This window comes from Canis lupus, chromosome 30 (genome assembly GCF_011100685.1).
Source record: "Canis lupus familiaris isolate Mischka breed German Shepherd chromosome 30, alternate assembly UU_Cfam_GSD_1.0, whole genome shotgun sequence".
Classification (NCBI taxonomy): domain Eukaryota; kingdom Metazoa; phylum Chordata; class Mammalia; order Carnivora; family Canidae; genus Canis; species Canis lupus.
Window position 1 is genome coordinate 16923233 of NC_049251.1, and position 18944 is coordinate 16942176.

The 18944-nt window shown below is 41.4% G+C and overlaps 1 protein-coding gene across 3 annotated transcripts in view; it reads right to left on the reverse strand.

Annotated features, from left to right (window-relative positions):
• SPPL2A (signal peptide peptidase like 2A) overlaps positions 1 to 18727 on the reverse strand; it is a 55151-nt gene extending 36424 nt beyond the window's left edge. The window contains exon 1 of one of the 3 annotated variants that reach the window (XM_038580413.1): positions 18600 to 18727. Coding sequence is in view for 2 of the 3 variants with exons in the window: in XM_038580411.1 (XP_038436339.1) it covers positions 6715 to 6837 (123 nt within the window). In the remaining variant the exon portion in view is untranslated. Of the gene's footprint in view, positions 1 to 6714; positions 6853 to 16663; positions 16691 to 18599 lie in introns of those variants that run through there. The other 2 variants (XM_038580412.1, XM_038580411.1) reach the window with 2 other exon arrangements.
• Positions 18728 to 18944: the final 217 nt, after the last annotated feature.

Genomic DNA, 18944 nt, shown 5'->3' on the forward strand with positions numbered 1-18944 from the left:
CCTCTGTCCTTCCTCCCACTTATGCAAGTACGCATGCACTCTCTCTCTCTCAAGTAAGTAAATAAATAAATAAAATCTTAAAAAAGAAAACAAAATCATACTGGAAATCCTAGCCTCTGCATAGTCTCTGCAGTCAGATAACAAAAAAAGAAATAAAAGACATCCAAATAGGCAAGGAAGAAGTCAAACTTTCACTATTTGCAGACAACATGATACCCTAGAAAACCGAAAGACTCCACCAAAAAATTGCTAAAACTGATACACAAATTCAGTAAAGTCACAGGATACAAAATCAACATATAGAAATCTGTTGCCTTTCTATACACCAATAATGAAACAGCAGAAAGGGAAATCAAGGAATTGATCCTATTTACAATTGCACCAAAAACCACAAGATACCTAAGAATAAACATAACCAAAGAGGTAAAAGATCTGTATTTTGCTGAAAATTATAGAACACTTAAGAAAGAAATTGAAGAGGACCCAAAGATATGGAAACATTCCATGCCCATGGACTGAAAGAACAACTACTGTTAAAATGTCTATACTACCCAAAGCAATCTACAGAATCAATGCAATTCCCATCAAGATGTCACCAGCATTTTTTAGAACAAACAATCCTAAAATTTGTATGGAACTCTAAGATTCCGAATAGACAAAGCAATCTTGAAAAAGGAAAGCAAAGTTGAATGCATCATAATTCCAGACTTTAAGCTCTATTACAAAGCTACAGCCTTCAAGACAGTATGGTACTGGCACAAAAACACACATATAGATCAATGGAACAGAATAGAAAATCCAGAAATGTACCCTTAACTCTATGGTCAATTAATCTTCAACAAAGCAGGAAAGAGGGGCACCTGGTTGGCTCAGTCGGTTAAGCATTGGCCTTCAGCTCAGGACATGATCCCAGGGTTCTGGGATTGAGCTCCCTGTTCAGGGGAAGTCTACTTCTCCTTCTCCCTCTGCAATTCCCCTGGCTCATTTTCTCTGTCTCTCAAATAAAATCTTAAAAAAAAAAAAAAATAAATAAAATCTTGCCATTTCAACGACATGGATGGAGCTAGAGTGTATTATGCTAAGCAAAATAGATCAAAGATAAAAAAGAGAGGGCAGCAGACCATAAGACAGACTCTTAACTATAGAGAACAAACAGGGTTGCTAGAGGGGAGATGGGCAGGGAGGATGGGTTAAATAAGTGATGGATTTTTTTTTTTAAGATTTTATTTATTTATTCATTAGAAACACACAGAGAGAGGCAGAGATACAGGGAGAGGGAGAAGCAGGCTCCATGCAGGGAGCCCCATGTAGGACTCGATCCTGGGCCCCCAGGATCACACCCTGGGCCAAAGGCAGACGCTCAACCAGTGAGCCAGCCAGGCATCCCTAGGTTAAACATTTTTGAAAACAATCCTTCATCAGTGAATTTAGTACTTCTTTTTTTTTTTTTTAATTTTTATTTATTTATGATAGTCACATACAGAGAGAGAGAGAGAGAGGCAGAGACACAGGCAGAGGGAGAAGCAGGCTCCATGCACCAGGAGCCTGATGTGGGATTCGATCCCGGGTCTCCAGGATCGCGCCCTGGGCCAAAGGCAGGCGCCAAACCGCTGCGCCACCCAGGGATCCCTGAATTTAGTACTTCTTAATGAATCTAACAAATGGCACATGATGATGTCAGTATGTTCCAGCATTAGTGATGGTGAATTTGATTAAGGTAGTGACTACAGGATTTCTCTAGTATAAAGTTTGGTTTCTTTTTTTTCCCCTGTGTGATTGGTTAGTAATCTGTAGCATGTCAACAGTTCAACAACCTCTCACCTAGTTTATAGCCTCCACGATGATCTATACCTGAATTTAATTTTATGTACTATGTCAGGGGTTGAGAAATGGTCATTGTTTTTTAATACTGTAATTCCTTCTACATGTATTAGCTAGTACTCTTTTAAAAAGCTTACTAGGCCACCTGGGTGGCTCAGTTGGTTAAGCATCTGCCTTCGGCTCAGGTTGTGATCCCAGGGTTTTGGGACAGAACCACACTGGGTTCCCTGCTTAGCAGGAAGTCTACTTCTCCCTCTGCCCCTCTCCCCCTGCTCATGCTCTCTCTCTCTCTCTCTCAAATATTTTTTTTAAATAAAAAAAAAAACGAACTTACTCTCTCCTACCATCTTTTGCTTAGTATCACCAAATGATCACTGATAAAAATTCAATGTAATGTAATTATTTGTTTGATATTTAAATTGTCCCAAATTTGGCCAGCAGAGCCTGTTACACCCAGCTCTTTGTAACCTTTTAAGAAGACCCCATTAGTCGTTGAGGACTTCCTTATTTTTGAGGGCATAAAGTGTCCTAGGCTGTCTTTATCTTTTACCTGCCACAGGTCTGGAACCAATCATTCTACTAAGTACCTTTTGGAGAAGAATGGTATTTAGATAAAGATTTGGGTTCTAATTGTGCACACTGCTGCTGAAGTGGTATAATATTTCTTTTTAAAAAATATTTACTTATTTATTTGACAGAGAGAAAGAGTGCACATGTGCACATATAAGTAGGGAGGGTGGCGGGCAGAGGAAAAGGGAAAAGGAGAAGCAGGTTCTGGGCTGAGCCGATGTGGGGCTCAATCCCCAGTCCTGGGATCATGACTTGAGCTGAAGGCACACACTTAACTGACAGAGCCACCCAGGTGCCCACCCCCCTTAAAGATTGATTGATTTTAAAGATTTTATTTATTTATTCATGATAGACATGAGAGAGAGGCAGAGACACAGACAGAGGGGAGAAGCTGGCTCCATGCCAGGAGCCCGACACGGGACTCCATCCCAGGACTCCAGGATCATGCCCTGGGCCAAAGGCAGGTGCTGAACCGCTGAGCCACCCAGGGATCCCCCTATTTTATTTATTTGACAAAGCGAGAGAGAGCGCGTGCGCGCGCACGCGTACACACACACACACACACACACGAAGGGGGAGTGGCAGGTAGAGGGAGAAGGAGAAACAATGAAGTGGTAATAATCTTCAAATAGACAACTGGTAGTATCAATCAAAAATTTTAATACATAGAATCCTGATTCATTCTCTACAAATGTATTACAGAGAGTGCAGAAAGAAACCCACATGTATATGGCAATTTATGACAAAGGAGGCAAGAACATACAACGGAGAAAAGACGGTCTCTTCAACAAATGGTGCTGAGAAAACTGAACAGCTACGTGCAAAAGAATGAAACTGGCCTCTTTTCTTTTCTTTTTTTTAAAGATTTATTTATTTATTTTATGATAGACATAGAGAGAGGCAGAGACACAGGCAGAGGGAGAAGCAGGCTCCATGCACCGGGAGCCCGATGTGGGATTCGATCCCGGGTCTCCAGGATCACGCCCTGGGCCAAAGGCAGGCGCCAAACCGCTGAGCCACCCAGAGATCCCTCTTTTCTTTTTTTAAAAAATATTTAAGTAATCTTTATATTCAACATAGGGCTCGAACTCACGACCGACCAATCATAAAAGCAAGAGTTGCATGCTCTTCTGAGTGAGCCAGCCAGGCAACCCAGACCACTTTCTAATACAACACACAAAAATAAGCTCAAAATGACTAAAGACCTCAATGTGAGACCTGACACCATAAAACTATAAGAAAACATAGGGGGATGCCTAGGTGGCTCAGTGGTTAAGCATGTCTGCCTTCAGCACAGGGCGTGATCCTGGAGAACCGGGATCGAGTCCCACATCGGGCTCCCGCACGGAGCCTGCTTCTGTCTCTGCCTCCCTCTTTCTGTGTCTCTCATGAATAAATAAATAAAATCTTAAAAAAAAAAAAAAAAAAGAAAAGAAAACATAGGCAGCAATTTCTGTCATCAGCTATAGAAACATTTTTCTAGATACATCTCCTAAGACAAGAGAATTAAAAACAACTAGGAAAATAAATAAATTAATTAAAAAAAAAAAAAACAAAAAACTAGGACCATACCCAAATAAAAAGCTTTTGCACAGCAAAGAAAACCACTAACAAAATGACAAAAGAGAATCCACTGAATGGGAGAATATAATTAGCAAATGATACATCTGATAAGGATTTAATATCCAAAATACATAAAGAACTTACACAACTCAATACCAAAAAGGACATAATTCAATTAAAAAATGGGCAGAAGACCTAAATAGACATTTTTCTAAAGATGACATACAGATGGCCAAAAGACACATGAAAAGATGTTCACCATCACTAATCATCAGGGAAATGCAACTCAAAACAATGATATCACTTTACATCTATCAGAATGGTTAGAACCAAAAAAACAAGGAACATTGAGGATGTGTAGAAAAAGGAATGCACTGTCAGTAGGAATGCAAATTGGTACAACCACTGTGGAAAACAATATGGAAGTTCTTTAAAAGATTAAAAATAGGAAAAAAAAATAGGGACACCTGGGTGGCTCAGCAGTTGAGCATCTGCCTTTGGCTCAGGGCATGATCCTGGAGTCCCGGGATCGAGTCCCACATCGGGTTCCCTGCATGGAGCCTACTTCTCCCTCTGCTTGTGTCTCTGCCTCTCTCTGTGTGTCTCTCGTGAATAAATAAATAAAATCTTAAAAAAAAAAGGTTAAAAATAGAATTACTATATAATGCAGAAATTCCACTACTGAGCATTTATCCAAAGAAAATAAAAACACTTATTTGAAAAGATATATGTACCACTGTTTATTGTAGTATTATTCACTATAGCCAAAATATGAAAGCAATCAACTCAAGCATCCATCTACAGATGAATGGATAAAGAAATGCATATATATATATATAAAAATATGGAATATTACTCAGCCATAAAAATGAAGATCTTACCATCTGCAACAATATGGGTGGACCTAGAAGCTATAATACTAAATGAAGTCAGAGAAAGAAAAATATATTTCACTCATATGTAAAAACGTAAGAAACAAATGAACAAAGTAAATAAAAACAAAAACAAAAAAAGACTCTTAAATATAGATAACAAACTGGTGGGTGCCAGGGGTGGGGGATGGGTGAAATAGATAAGGGGAGTCAGAGCACACTTATCTTGATGAGCACTGACTAATGTATAGAAATGCTAGGTAATTATATTGTACACCTGAAACTAATATAACATTGTATGTTAATGACTTCAATTAAAAAAAGAAATGCACAAAGATAAATGTATAAGGATATTCATAGTATCATTTATTACTGAAAAAAAATCAACAACTTTCACTAATAAGGAGCCCATTACATTATGATATGCTAGTAAGTAGCTATTAAAAAAGGAAAAAAAACGAATAGCTTCTTGGACTTTTGGTTCAGATCAAGGATAATAAAAATAAGAACCAGAGGGACACCTGGGTGGCTTAGTGGCTGAGCATCTGCCTTCAGCTTAGGGTGTGATCCCGGGGTCCTGGGATCGAGTCCCGTATCAGGCTCCCCACAGGGAGCCTCCTTCTCTCTGTGTCCATGTCTATGCCTCTCTCTCTGTGTCTCTCATGAATATATAAGTAAAACATTAAAAAAAGAAGAACTAGATCTACCCACAGAAACAGATGTCCATAGTGAGAAATCAAGTTCCAGAGAGATATTTATAGTGTAACCCTTTTTTTTTTTTTAAATAAACTCTATGCCCAATGTGGGGCCTGAACTCACCACTCAGAGTCCAAGAGTTCTCTACAGACTCAGCCAGTCAGGCACCCCAATATAAGCTGATTTGTATTAAAAAAAAAAGTGACCCCCCCCTCAAGTTCCCTATATGTATCTGTACATTTATGTGAGCTTGAAGATATCGAGAGAGACACATCAGGCCATTTAAAAAAAAGAGGGAGAGCGAAACAAAGGCAAAGGTGACAGTGTGAAAAGATTTGAGACGCTAAAAAGGAAAAACATTCAAACAGGTATAAAGTCCTCCTCTTATCCTGGCTCTCAGTCCCACTCTTAGGAGCTTCTTCCACATCTTTCCAGACACTATCTGTATATATTTAATACACGTGAATACATATCTTAAATATGTACAGTTTTATACATGAGGTCAAACTAGACTGCTCTGTAGCTTTTCTATACATTTCTAACTCTATGTATTAGATTTTCCATATGGACACATATACACAACCTCCTTTTATACAATATATATGTATAATATGTATAATATTCAGTGTTTTTATAATTACAACCATTAAGAGATTTTTTTTAAAAAGCCTGTGTTCAAGGAAGTACAAAGATTCTCAAATAGGTAAGATTTATGGCTATAAAGGAATTACAATCTTCCCTACAATTGAAGAAAATTCAGCACAGGCATTGGTATTGGAATTAGTGAGAGAAGACATATATTTTATTAGAAAATTAGTGAAGTATAACCATACACAATGGTAAAATAGCATTCAATGTGAAACATGTAGTAAATTTCATGAGCAAACAACTCTATTTAAACAACATCCGCGTTTCTACATTTAAAAATATCTCAGTAAGTTCTTCACAGAGATTGTATAGCTTCAAAAATTTAGCTTATTAACAATAGATATCATGAGCTTTACAGACCTGGGACAGAATGGCATTTTACCATTTACTCTCCATGTTCCAAGTCATTTAACCTGTTTTAATCTTCCACATCTTCAGCTTTGACTGAGAGTTGTCATGAAGATTAAGTTAGATAGTGCAATTGCTTGCATGTATTAAGCTCTTAGTAAATGGTAACTATTATTAATAATAATACATCTAGCACCTTGCCAAGTACTTGTATGATGCACAGGAAATATGAGATGAGGGACGCCTGGATGGCTAGCGGTTGAGCATCTGCCTTTGGCTCAGGGCATCGTGATCCCACTTCCGGGATCAAGTCCCACATTGAGCTCCCTACAAGTAGCCTGCTTCTCCTCCTGTGTGTGTGTCTGCCTCTCTCTGTGTCTCATGAATAAATACATAAATGTTTAAAAAAAAAAAGAAAAAAACAGGAGATGATTAATGGTTGCTTAGGGTTTGGTGGAATACGGGGATATAAGGTGATACCTACAGGATGTAGGTTTCGGTGTTTTTTAAAAAAGATTTTATATCAACTTTAGGGTCACAGCAAAATTGAGCAGGAAGTAGAGTACCCCCATACCCCCTGCCACACACATGCACAGCCTTCCCTATTATTAATCTCTGCACTAAAGGGGTACATCTGTCACAATAAACAAACATACGCTGATCATTACCCCCCACAGCCCATAGTTTACATGTAAGATTCACTCTTGATGTTGTACATTCTATATACATTGTGACATGTATCCACCATCACAGTAAGCTATGGAATAAGGAATAATTTCACTGCCGTAAACATCTCTGTGTCCCACTGATTTCTTTCTGACATGATGTAAATGTTTTAAAATGGACTGGTTGCACATATCTGTGAATATACTAAAAGCCAATGCTTTGTACTTCAAATAGGTAAACTGCAGAGTATATGAATTATAGCTCACTAAAGCTGCCTTCCCCCAAAGAAACGTGACATAAGAAATTACACTCTTACTAGGAAAATTAAAAACAAACCTGAAACAGATAATCAGAAGCAGAATGTGATTAAAGTCAAGAGTCTCTTAATAAAAACTTTGGTAGTTCTTATGGAGTTAGAAATGCAAATTCTTGGGCCCTATTCCAGATCTCCAGAATCAGAAACCCCCAGGCAGTTTATTTTTACAAGCCCTTCTGGAGATTCTATTACTTGTTAAAGTTTGAGAACCACAGCTACAGGAGTCGAGCTTTTAAAGATTTATTGTGCATACAAATCACTTAGCAGTCGTATTAAAATGCAGATTTTGATTTAATAGGTCAGAGTGGCATGTGAGGTTCTGCATTTTTAACAAGCTCCCAGGTGATGTTGATGCTGCTGGTAGGTGAACCACACATCTTAGTAGCAAGGCTATCAGAGAATGGAGCAGTGGGGACCACATTACTGTGGGTCCATTAGTAGGGAAGCATAAAGAAAAAGGCCTGAAACTCAGTGTCCCCTTCAAGCATTACAAACACCAAATTAGGTGAGGCTTGTGGTCCACCCACATACTAGTGTTTGATCATTTGACAAAGATCCTATGATGGAAGGGGAGGATATCTTCCTTCACACCTTCCAAGTTAGAGACATGTAGCAAAACAACTGAATTTTTCCTTGTTATCAACTGTAGCCTGGTCTTCTGTGACCTTATTCAACCTTTAAAACTAGTCTGTTTATATTTTCAATCAATAATGAAAATATTGTCATGACGCTTGGGTGGCTTAGCAGTTGAGTATGTCTTTGGCTCAGAGAGTGATCCCAGGGTCCCAGGATCGAGTCCCATATCAGGCTTCCTGCATGAAGCCTGCTTCTCCCTCTGCCTATGTCTCTGCCTCTCTCTTGCTCTCTGTGTCTCTCATGAATAAATAAATAAAATCTTTAAAAAAATAATGAAAATATTCTCCTAATAAAAAGCTTAGTATCAAAGGCTTAAAGGGATTTAGAGATAATACTCTAGGCCCTTCTTTTCATAGCTCTGACAGGTCCAAAATGATCAAAATGAAGTGGTCTCAGGGGCCAAGATTAGAACCGAGCTCTCCAAAACCTAGATCAGCAGTCTTTCAATTCTGCTATCACTTCAAGTTCCTTCATGCAGTTGCATCCCCAAAGCAGCTCAGTGCCCAACAATCACATTGGTCACATGATCTCTGCATTAGCTGTCAACTCCCTCTTCTGTGGTACTGGGCATCTTCTACCACCACTCCAATACCCAATTACTTCCTCCCACATCATTTCCTTAATACTCTTCCAAATACTCCCAATTCTAGGTCTCTAGAGCTTCATGGAATTCCTTTTCCTAGGACAACTTGCCCCCAATCTTCCCTGTTCATAGTACTGATAGTGGTTTCAAACTTTATTTCTCCAGGACCATCAAATCATCAATTTTATACCAGTGTCTTTATATTCACATCTTACTTGATCCTCACACACAAGAAAAACAAGTTTATTAGCCCATGGTATGTAGTAGTACTTCCTTTTCTGACTCAAATTTACCTCCATAAGATTTCATGGACTATCTGTTGCTCACAGTTGCAAATTCACTTTATCTTAATCACTTGACTTCAATCACATTTCCTATCATCTTTTCAAACCAAAAAATATCAATGTTTAAGCTTACCTTAATGTTAGTTACCTACTCCTTTGCCAATTTTTCTCCTAAAATGCTCTCCGTATGACAAGTGTCAAATAATTATCAAATGTCTAAAAAAAGACCAACTGCAGTGATGTATATTACACTCACATCCTTGCAAAAGAACAATCTCCCTATTTTCTCAGGCCAATCAGATCGTAAACTAAGGGACATGTACAGGAGCTTTAGTTCATCAGTATACTTATAGTGAGTCAGTCTTGCACTGACCTTCACGTCCCTATCTCTTGGGAGTACATCCATGCCTTACACTCTAGTCTCCATGGGCATTTGAATTCTGGGCCTCTGTTCCAACAGACTCCTGATGCTGACTCACCAGCCCAATATTAACCCAGTGAGAACAGGCCTGCTGTACTCCTGTCCAAGCTAATAGCACAGTTCAAGGATTCTTCTTTGACCCTGGTTCACAGGTTTGGTTTGTCTTCTATCCTTCTTTCTTCTTCAAAAGTTATCATCTTCTAGGGCGCCTGGGTGGCTCAGTGGGTTAACCTGCTTTTAGGTCCTGGGGTCAAGTCCCACCCACATGAGGCTCCCTGATCAGCAGGAGTCTACTTCTCTCTCTCCCCCCTGCTCGAGCACGCTTTTTCCCAAATAAACTTTAAAGAAAAAAAAAAAATAAAACAAAACCCAAAAGGTATCTTCTAGCAATGAATTTTCCAAATTTAAGTTTTCATATACTCCTTTTGAAAAGAAAAATTCCCTAGTGAAAAATTTATCTAACGTCCTATCCCCTACTCTGTATACATGTCATCCTTAGTGTCTGCCAGAACTCTGTATCTTAGCCCATTTTCATTTGATCAAGTAGAACTCTGATTAATGCAATGTTAACCTTTTCCCATATGTATATTTAATTCCCTTAAAAAGCTTTATCAGATTTGTCAAGCATGGTTCTTCTTTCTTCCTGGAGATTATGCTCAGTATTCTGTGCAATTTCTTACCCGTAATTATAGATCAATGCTTCTTGAACTTTAACATTCTTGTTAAAATCCAGATTCTGATGCAGCAGCTCTTAGGTAGAACTTACGATCATGCATTTAGAACAAGCTTCCGGGTGACGCTCTGATACTGGTCCACAGAATACCTGGCTATAGTCATCATTAATAGTGGTGAAACTCACGCCTTCTAGACATTATTGGGGTTCTCCTAGGAATTTTCTCAAGAGGTGAGTCACGTTGTACCTATATTATAGCCAATGTTTGTATTTTTGGCCAGTAGTTCCATTTCACGCATGAGTTCCTTCAAAAGTCTTCAGTGTATTCATCACTGGGTCTCAGCTTCCCCAGCCCCTCCACAGTCTGTCAATTAAACCAGGTTCATGTTATTTGTATTATTACCCATTAGATATACACAATGCTTCAGTTTCAAGGGCAATATGTAAGAGAGAATTACAGTCTCATTTACACAGTTAATCCTCTGGCAGTCATTTTTTTTTTCTGGCAGTCTTTCTTCTTAAAATCTTCAAATAAAATTATTTCTGTATTTTTAGACACCAAATACAAGATCTGAGGCTTATGAGAAAAGTTTGTTAATAAACAGAATTTATCTATAATGAAAACAAGCGATTTAAAAAATGCTATATTCCTAAACCAGAAGTTGCAATGTAATCACTGAATGGTAAATGCAACAGGAGCAATAGTCACCTACCTCATCACCATTACATCAACAACAAAGTACCCTTTGTTTACAGATATCTTTCTCTTTACACAACTACACAGTTAATAGCAATACAGTGAAAGTTGAAAGGGGCCTCTGCAGGAAAGACAGAGTTGGAAGTTGTGTGTCTTGAACGACACATTCCAAAGTTAGGGTTAAGTAACTTTCTGATCATTCACTATTATCTCTTTACTTTTCTTTTTTTAAAGACTTTATTTGACAGAGAAAGGGAGAGAAAGCACGTGCATGGGCGCACAAGAAGGGAGAGAGGCAGGCAGAGGGAGAGGGTGAAGCAGGCCCCCCATCGAGCAGGAAGCTGGATGTGGGCTCAATCCCAGGACCCTGAGATCAAGACGTGAGCCAATGGCAGACACTTAACTGAGCCACCCAGGTGCCCCCATTATTATCTATCTTCTATGTCTATTTCCTTCCTAATAAATTATATAATCAACAACCTACATTGTTTCTACTCCTACTTCCAGGATGCCCTGAAAGTGACTAGACCCAGACTCAGAAAGATTAAATGTAATCTTAACCACTTAATTAGTGGCTCAACGGGTGCTAGGGCATCAAACAGGTATTTACAGGGAATCAGAGGAGTCTGTGGGCCATGGGAAAAAGTAGAGCATCATCCTTGTACTGAAGAGAATCTGGGAATCTGTAAAGCACAGGCAAAGAGGTATTAGGGTGTGGAGAGGAGACATTAATTTATTCAATACTCTGCAGTCTATGCAACGCTAGAGGAGACAGCAGAGAATGAGTCTGGTAAAGTATCTCCTTCATGAGGTTCATATTTTACTTGTTACCTAGATCTACTCTTCCTCTGGTTTTCCCTAAGTAATCCTACTACTTAGTGATATACTTTAACTGTTACAGAATTTATGATTTACACTAGAATTCACAAATTCAAATGAACTACAAGGCTAGGCAGGTAATATAAATGCATAAAAAGTTGATTTAAGGGATGCCTGAGTGGCTCAGTGGTTGAGGATCTGCCTTTCGCTCAGGTCATGACCCCGGGGTCCTAGGATTGAGTCCCACATTGGGTTCCCCACAGGGAGCCTGATTCTCCCTCTGCCTCTCTGTGTCTCTCATGAATAGATAAGTAAAACCTAAAAAAAAAAAAAGTTTATTTGTGACCACAGTGCTTAGTGGTGGTTAGCAAATCCTGACCTAAAAACAGTACAATTTTAATAAAATTTTAGTATCTTGGAATAAGTATCTATACCTGGAGACTTTATGGTCTAGAGTTTTGTAAACAGACCCAATTTCGGATGATTTTTAACCAAAGAGTTATCAAATATATGATAAGCATGATTTCAATCTTAAGTTCTTTCTTATGAATAAATAAATTCACAAATTTATCTGACTTGTCTTTTGATGTATTCTTGATTCACAAGAAAACATTATTGCACAGTGGAAAAATATCAAGGAATGTCTAGAAACCCTGGGTTCTAGTCCTCTCTTTCATGCCTTTTTGTATGATTTAGGACAAGTCATAATCTTTCTGAACCTTCTCAGGATTATTCTGAAAGGAGGTGTATGTGTAGATGTTACATTTGGGGAAGGAGACAGCATAGCTCTCAATGACTAATAAAGCAGACAGTGGGATGCAGAATCCTCAGAGGTAGCCCAGAGGAAAGGTTAAAAAGAAAAACAAAAACAAAAAAACCCTGTGAAAAATCTAAAAGTTAAGGAAGGAATGTGACAAAACCAGTATGTCTAATATCAGGCCGCCAATACCAGATTGGGTGGCTTAAACAATAGAAATTCATTTTCTCATAGTTTGGAACCTAAAAGTTCAAGATCAAGGTGCCAGCATAAGTGACTTCTGGTAAGGGGTCCTTAACTAGCTTGTAGATGGCTGCCCTATCACTGTGTCTTCACATGGTTGGGAAAGAGAGCAAGAGAACAATCCCATCATAAAGGCCCCATGCCAATGACCTCATCTAAACCTACTTATCTCCCAAAGGCCCAACCTCCAAATACTGTTACACTGGGGGTTAGGGCTTCAACATAAGAATTTAGGGTAACCTAATTCAGTCCACAGCATTTTGCCCCGGGCCCTGAAATTCATTTCCTTCTCACACACAAAATACATTCATTTCATCCCAACAGCCCTCAAAGGCTTAATTAACTCATTCCAGTATCAACTCTAAAGTCTGAAGTTTCATCTAATTCCATCAAAGTCAAATATGGGCGAAGCTGACAATACAGTTCATTCTGTGGGCAAAATTCCTCTCCAGCTGTGAGTCTGTGGATCCAGACAAGTTATATGTTTCCAAAAATAGAATGTTAGGACAGGCGCAGGGTAAACATTAGCATTCCAAAAGGGAGAGGCGCCCAGGTGGCTCAGCTGGTTAAGCATCAGACTCCTGATTTCCCTCTGGGTCATGATCTTAGGGTCCAGAGACTGAAGATTAAGCCCCGAGTTGGGCTCCGTACTGAGTGTGGAGTCTGCTTAAGTATCTCTCTCTCCCTCTTCTGTCCCTCGCCCCCCCATGCTCATTTTCTCTTAAAAAACAGGCAGGGGCGGAGGGGTGTGTGAGAACAGTAAGAAAAAAGTGGTAATATGACCAAAGTCCAAAACCTGGCAAAAAAAAATTCAATTAGGTCTTAAGGATCAAGAATAATCCTTTTCAGTTCAATGTCCCACCTTACAGGCCCATTGCAGTACCAGTACCACCCCCATTCCATGGCTCTGTGGGATCCTGCCCCCAAGTCTCCCAGCAGAGGCCATAAGGCCTGCTGGAACTGAGGCAGTGGCCTATAATGATCTTTGAATTGCCTTTGGGATCATTTCTCCTCCTCCTTGAATAATTCATATTCATAGCCACATCACTCCATCACCCCACCTGTCAAATCCAAGAAGTCAACAGTCTTCCTTCATTTTGCCCCATCTCTGTCCCCTTTAGTTCAAACTAGTAGTATTTCTGCTAAAAAATCCTACAAGTTCTTTATCAGATGATTTTCCTGCCACACGCTTAGTGTTTTTTCAGAACAAGCTTCCTCCCTTTATGCAATATGGATAGGCTGAGAATTTTCCAAATCATCAAATTCGAGTCCTTTCTTACCTTAACAATTCCATCTTTAATTCTTCTCTCTCCATTTATATTTTACTATAAGCAGTCAGGAGGAATCACACTGTTCCATCAATACTTTGCTTAAAAATCTCAGCTAAGGAGTACCCAGGTGGTTCAGGCGGTTAAGTGTCTGCCTTCGGTTCAGCTCATGATCCCAGGGCCCTGGGATGGGGCCCCACATCAGGCTCCCTGCTCATCAGGGTGTCTGCTTCTCCCTCTCCCCCCCCTTCCGGCTCTTGCTCTCTCTCTCTAATGAATAAATCTTTTTTTTTTTTTAAGATTTTATTTATTTATTCATAAGAGAGACAGAGAAAGAGGCAGAGACGCAAGAAGAGGGAGAAGCAGGCCCCATGCAGGAAGCCCGATGTGGGACTCTATCCCAGGACTCCAGGATCACGCCCTGGGCCAAAGGCAGATGCTCAACAACCGAGCCACCCAGGCGCCCCTCTAATGAATAAATCTTAAAATAATAATAATAATAACTCCTCAGCTCAATATCTAATTGCACTGCTCACAATTCTTCCTTCTACAAAATACTACATCACAGTTCAGCCAAGTTCCTTGCCATTTTATAAGAATTACCTTTCCTTCAGTTTCTAATAATAATACGTTCCATTTCTGAGACTTCACCAGAATTGTCCTTAATGTCTGTATTTCTGGCATGCACCTCAAACCTCTTCCCAGTTACAAAGCTGCTACCACATGTTTAGGTATTAGCTACTGAGCACTGCACTTCTGGTACCAAAAGCGGTCTCAGCTTGGGCTGCCACAACAAAATACCAAAGAGTGGGTAGTTTAAACAGAAATTTATTCTCACAGTTCTAGAGACTGGAAGTCCAAGATAAAGGTGCCAGCACGGCTGGTTTCTGGTAAGTTTTCTTTTTGGCATGTAGATAGACATTTTTCTCACTGTGTCATAACATGGTGTGTGTGTGTTTGGGGACTGGGTTTTAGGGGACAGAGAACAAACTCCTTGGTGTCTTTTCTTACAAGGTACCAACTGATCACAAGGGATCTATCATCTGACCTCTCTAAACCTACTTATCTCCCAGAGGCCCCATTTCCAAACACCATCACACTAGGGGTCAGAGCTTCAACATATGAATTTGAGGGGGTGGGGGGAGGCACAGTTCAGTCTACAACACAACAGCTCAGCATGTTTCTGATAGCTTGGGTAGCAGAACATACCTTCTTTTCCCAGGAGAATGAAAGGAGCACAGAAGAGAAGGAATTAAAGAAGATTCTTTGAGATTGGTGTAGTATACCAAAGGAATGCAGATTTCAGCAAGAGATTTCTCTGCTGGGGATCCTGATTATCACTTCACTGTAATAAGTTCAAGATGTGGCTTTGTAACACTTCAAATTCTTTGAAGTAATGAAAAAAATGAACAGAACTTTTGTAAAAACATTATGGGAAAGATTCAGGATTCTTCAGAGAACTTTGAAGCAATTTTAGAAAACAGATCCAGGCTAAACTTGACTCATTTTCTTTGAAACCTAACTCTGTGACTGGGTTGAAATACCACTGTGAAAATAAAGGCCTAACAGTGACGGCTAGGGACTATGAAATGGAATCATGACAAGGCCAAGAGAGAACCAACCACCTCCTATATACTCTATTTCTAGACTTAAATGTTTAATGGGCTTAGCAATCATCTCAACAGTCAGATGTACCGTGGCTTGAGTTTAATAGGAGGTCACACTGATGTGAGGACAAGATGTGGAGGGTAGGCTGCGTGACGTTGAAGGGCCTTTTTAATACTTCATCCTCTGCGTTTTCTACAAGGATGCAATAGTGGTTTCTAGAGACTACATGCTGCTTCTAGATGAGGATATTGGCCTTGTTCTTACATAACTAAAGGGAAAGCTGAGAGCAGTGCCAGCTGTAAGAGCCCAGAAAAAATGAACTAATTAAACTGGCCTCAATCATTGAAATAAACTCAGGCCACCTAGAGCTGTAAGATTAAGTAAAAGGGATAAGCAAGGGCTTCAGGGAGAAAATCGTAAAAAGAAAAACAACAACAACAAAAACAAATAAAAAAAACCCCAAAGACGTCAGAAAGTATTGGAGGAAAGGAAGTAGATATCCAGTAAGTAAGGAGAAAGGAGAGAGAGCACTCCTGCTGAGGAAAGGTACACCAGATTTGAGTTCCTTGGAAAAGGAGAGAGATCATTTCGGGAGATTAAAAGAAGGGTCAAGAAGAAAACAAACCCACTGGGAAATCAACAACAGAAAAACAATAATAGTGGCTGGCACTGAAAAAGATCTTTACAACTCAAAAAGATCTTGGCAGTTTATTCACACTCAATGGCACAGTGCCTGGCATATAATAGACGCACACTAAATATTTGCAGAGTCAAAAAAATGGTACTGAGTCCCACAACATCCCTGAGATCTTCCCAAGTTGGTACAGGGGAGATACAACAAAATACAATATAAAAAGAATGAAATCTATACAAGCCAGCTACAATTTAGAACAGGGACCACCTTCAGATTTGTGAAGCCCTCAAAATCACACAAAAAAATTCTGGTCACACTTTTTAGCAAAAGAGTTCAGAGCGTTTGATAATAATTTCAATGTGAGTTACCAGCAATTGATATATGATTAAAGTAACTACTGTGCTGGCAAAAGCTAAGTGGGAATGTGATATAGATCTCTAAAATTAGCTTAAGTGATTCAAATGAAAATATGCAAGAGTGCAGAGACACTCAGACAAGTTTTATATCTAGATTACAGTTTCCTGTGTCGGTATATCTTACCTGAATTATCATCCTTTAAGCATATTGTACATGGTAAACTACACCTCAAAGATTCAGGTTCACACTGTGAGTCTGTTGTTCTTTATACTGTACTTCCCCCTCCACGCCACAAAAGCAATTTTCAGCTACATTATCTCATTCGTGTTCCTGATGTTGCCTAGCAAACTTAGGAGTACACTAAAGGCACTTAACCGTTTTAGATTTTGATTTTGGTTTCCTAATAAATGTTAAAGACACTTCTATGAAATACACCACTCACGTAATCCTTTAAACAGCAGGGAATGCGAAATATACTCTTTCAGGGGAATTACATATTCCAGTGGAAAGAACTAGAGAGGCATCCATCCACCACGTCAAATCCGTGTAGATAAAGCTCACAAAAGTTTCCGACCTGGAACCCCCTAAGTGAAAAATTTCCAAGAAATATAAAAACCGAAACACTCAACAGCAGCGCCCTGGCCATTTATTTACTGAAGCTCCGGTTGCTTGAGGGTGAATTTTAAAAACGTTGTTGCTTTTCCTAATCATGAAAACAAACTAGTGCTCGTCTTATTTGTTACTGTTCCTTAACCGACCCCCCTCCCCTTTAAACTAGGCGGAGAATCGAAAACCACAAAGATACTACACCTTGATGTGTCCTTTAAAAAAAGTATTTTACATTATGACCATTATTACACACCGCCCCCTACACGGACACACACTCAAGGAAACGGAATGAGCCCTAAGGCGAAGCAGGAACTACAGAGGAAGCCAAAAAGAAAAAAAAAAAAATCTGTATTTGAGCAATTTAACCTAAAGCCCCGTCTTTGAACCGCTAAACACCCCGGGGACATGTATGGCCTTTTTTTTCCCTTTTTCCGGGTGAAAGAGATCAAGATGCTGTAAGAAAGGCTTAGAAGGCCCGGAACCCCGAGGTCAGTGTAGCAAGAGCGTCCGGGGTGGGGGTGGGGGTGGGGTGGGGGCGGGGCAGGAAAGCGGGTGAAGAAGAGGATGGCTGGAAGGAAACGGAGAAGCGGGAAGGGGGCAGGCCGCTGGGCTGCGGGCGAAGGAGACGCCGGGCGGGAGCCCGGGGGTGGGGAGGAGAAGGGGCAGGGAGCCCCGGCCCCGCCCCGGGGAGGCCCGAGCGCCCGGCCGTCCCCCTTACCAGCGGGAGCAGGAAGCCCCAGAGCAGGGCGGTCGCGGCCGTGAGCGGCGGCCGCTGCGGCCCCATCGCACTGCTGGCGCCCGGCGGCGCGGCGCTTCTGGGCGGGCTCGGGCTCCGCTCCCGCCGCGGCGCTGCCTCCGTGGCCGGGCCGGACGGGCGCGGACGGCGGGGGTGGGCGGGGGCCGCCGCTCCTGCCGGGGCCGCCGCTGCGGCGCCGACTTCCTCTTCCGGCTCCGCCCAGAGGACGCGGAAGCCCCGCGCGGGGCACGTGGAGGCCGGGGCGGCGCGCGCCCCCAGCCGGGCTGCCTCTCGGCGCTGCGGGTCCCGGCGTCGGGGCGTGGCTCTCAACGGCTGCCGCCGCGGCCTGCCCGCAGAGTCCAGGGAGCAGGGGCCCGCCCGAAGCCGCTCTGTCCGTTGCTCCTCTTGCTCCCGGGAGCCGCCGTGCACCTGCTCCGAGCTCCGGTCCCCACCCGGGCGGGCGGGGCCCAAAGCCTACGTGCGCCGAGTCTTAACTCGCCCACCGCAGTCTCTCTCCTCCAAACTGGTCTGTTTGCACCCTGGGCAGGGGTCTTAGATTTTTTTATTAGAGAGAGAGAGAGAAAGAGACAGAGGGAGAAGCAGGCTCCATGCAGGGAGCCCGACGTGGGACTCGATCCGGGGTCCCCGGGGTCACACCCCGGGCCGAAAGCGGCGCTAAACCGCTGCGCCACCCAGGCTCAATCAGGTCATGGCTGTCACTGCCCACCACACTTAGAACAAAATCAAAACTCTACTCTGGCTTAAAGACTTTACCTAAGTTGGTCCCTGTCTTCTTTGACCCCATGTTCTCGACTTTCCCACGCTTTACATCCACGTGGGCCACCTCTCCTTCTTTTGTACTGGTAGTCCTTTGTCCTCAGTGGTTTTCTCTCCCTCGATACCGGTTCCTTGGCATTCCCTCGCCAGCTTAAATGTCCCTGCCCCAGAGGGCACTTCCTGATACACCCTATCTCAAGTAGCCATCCAGTCACTTTCATTACCACGTGGCTTATTTTAATTCTCTGCAAGGCGCTTTTCACTCTCATAGTCTTTTGCTTATGTGTTTATCTGTGATATCGCCTCCCACTCCCAGCAAAGTAAGAAGTGCCTTTGCTTATA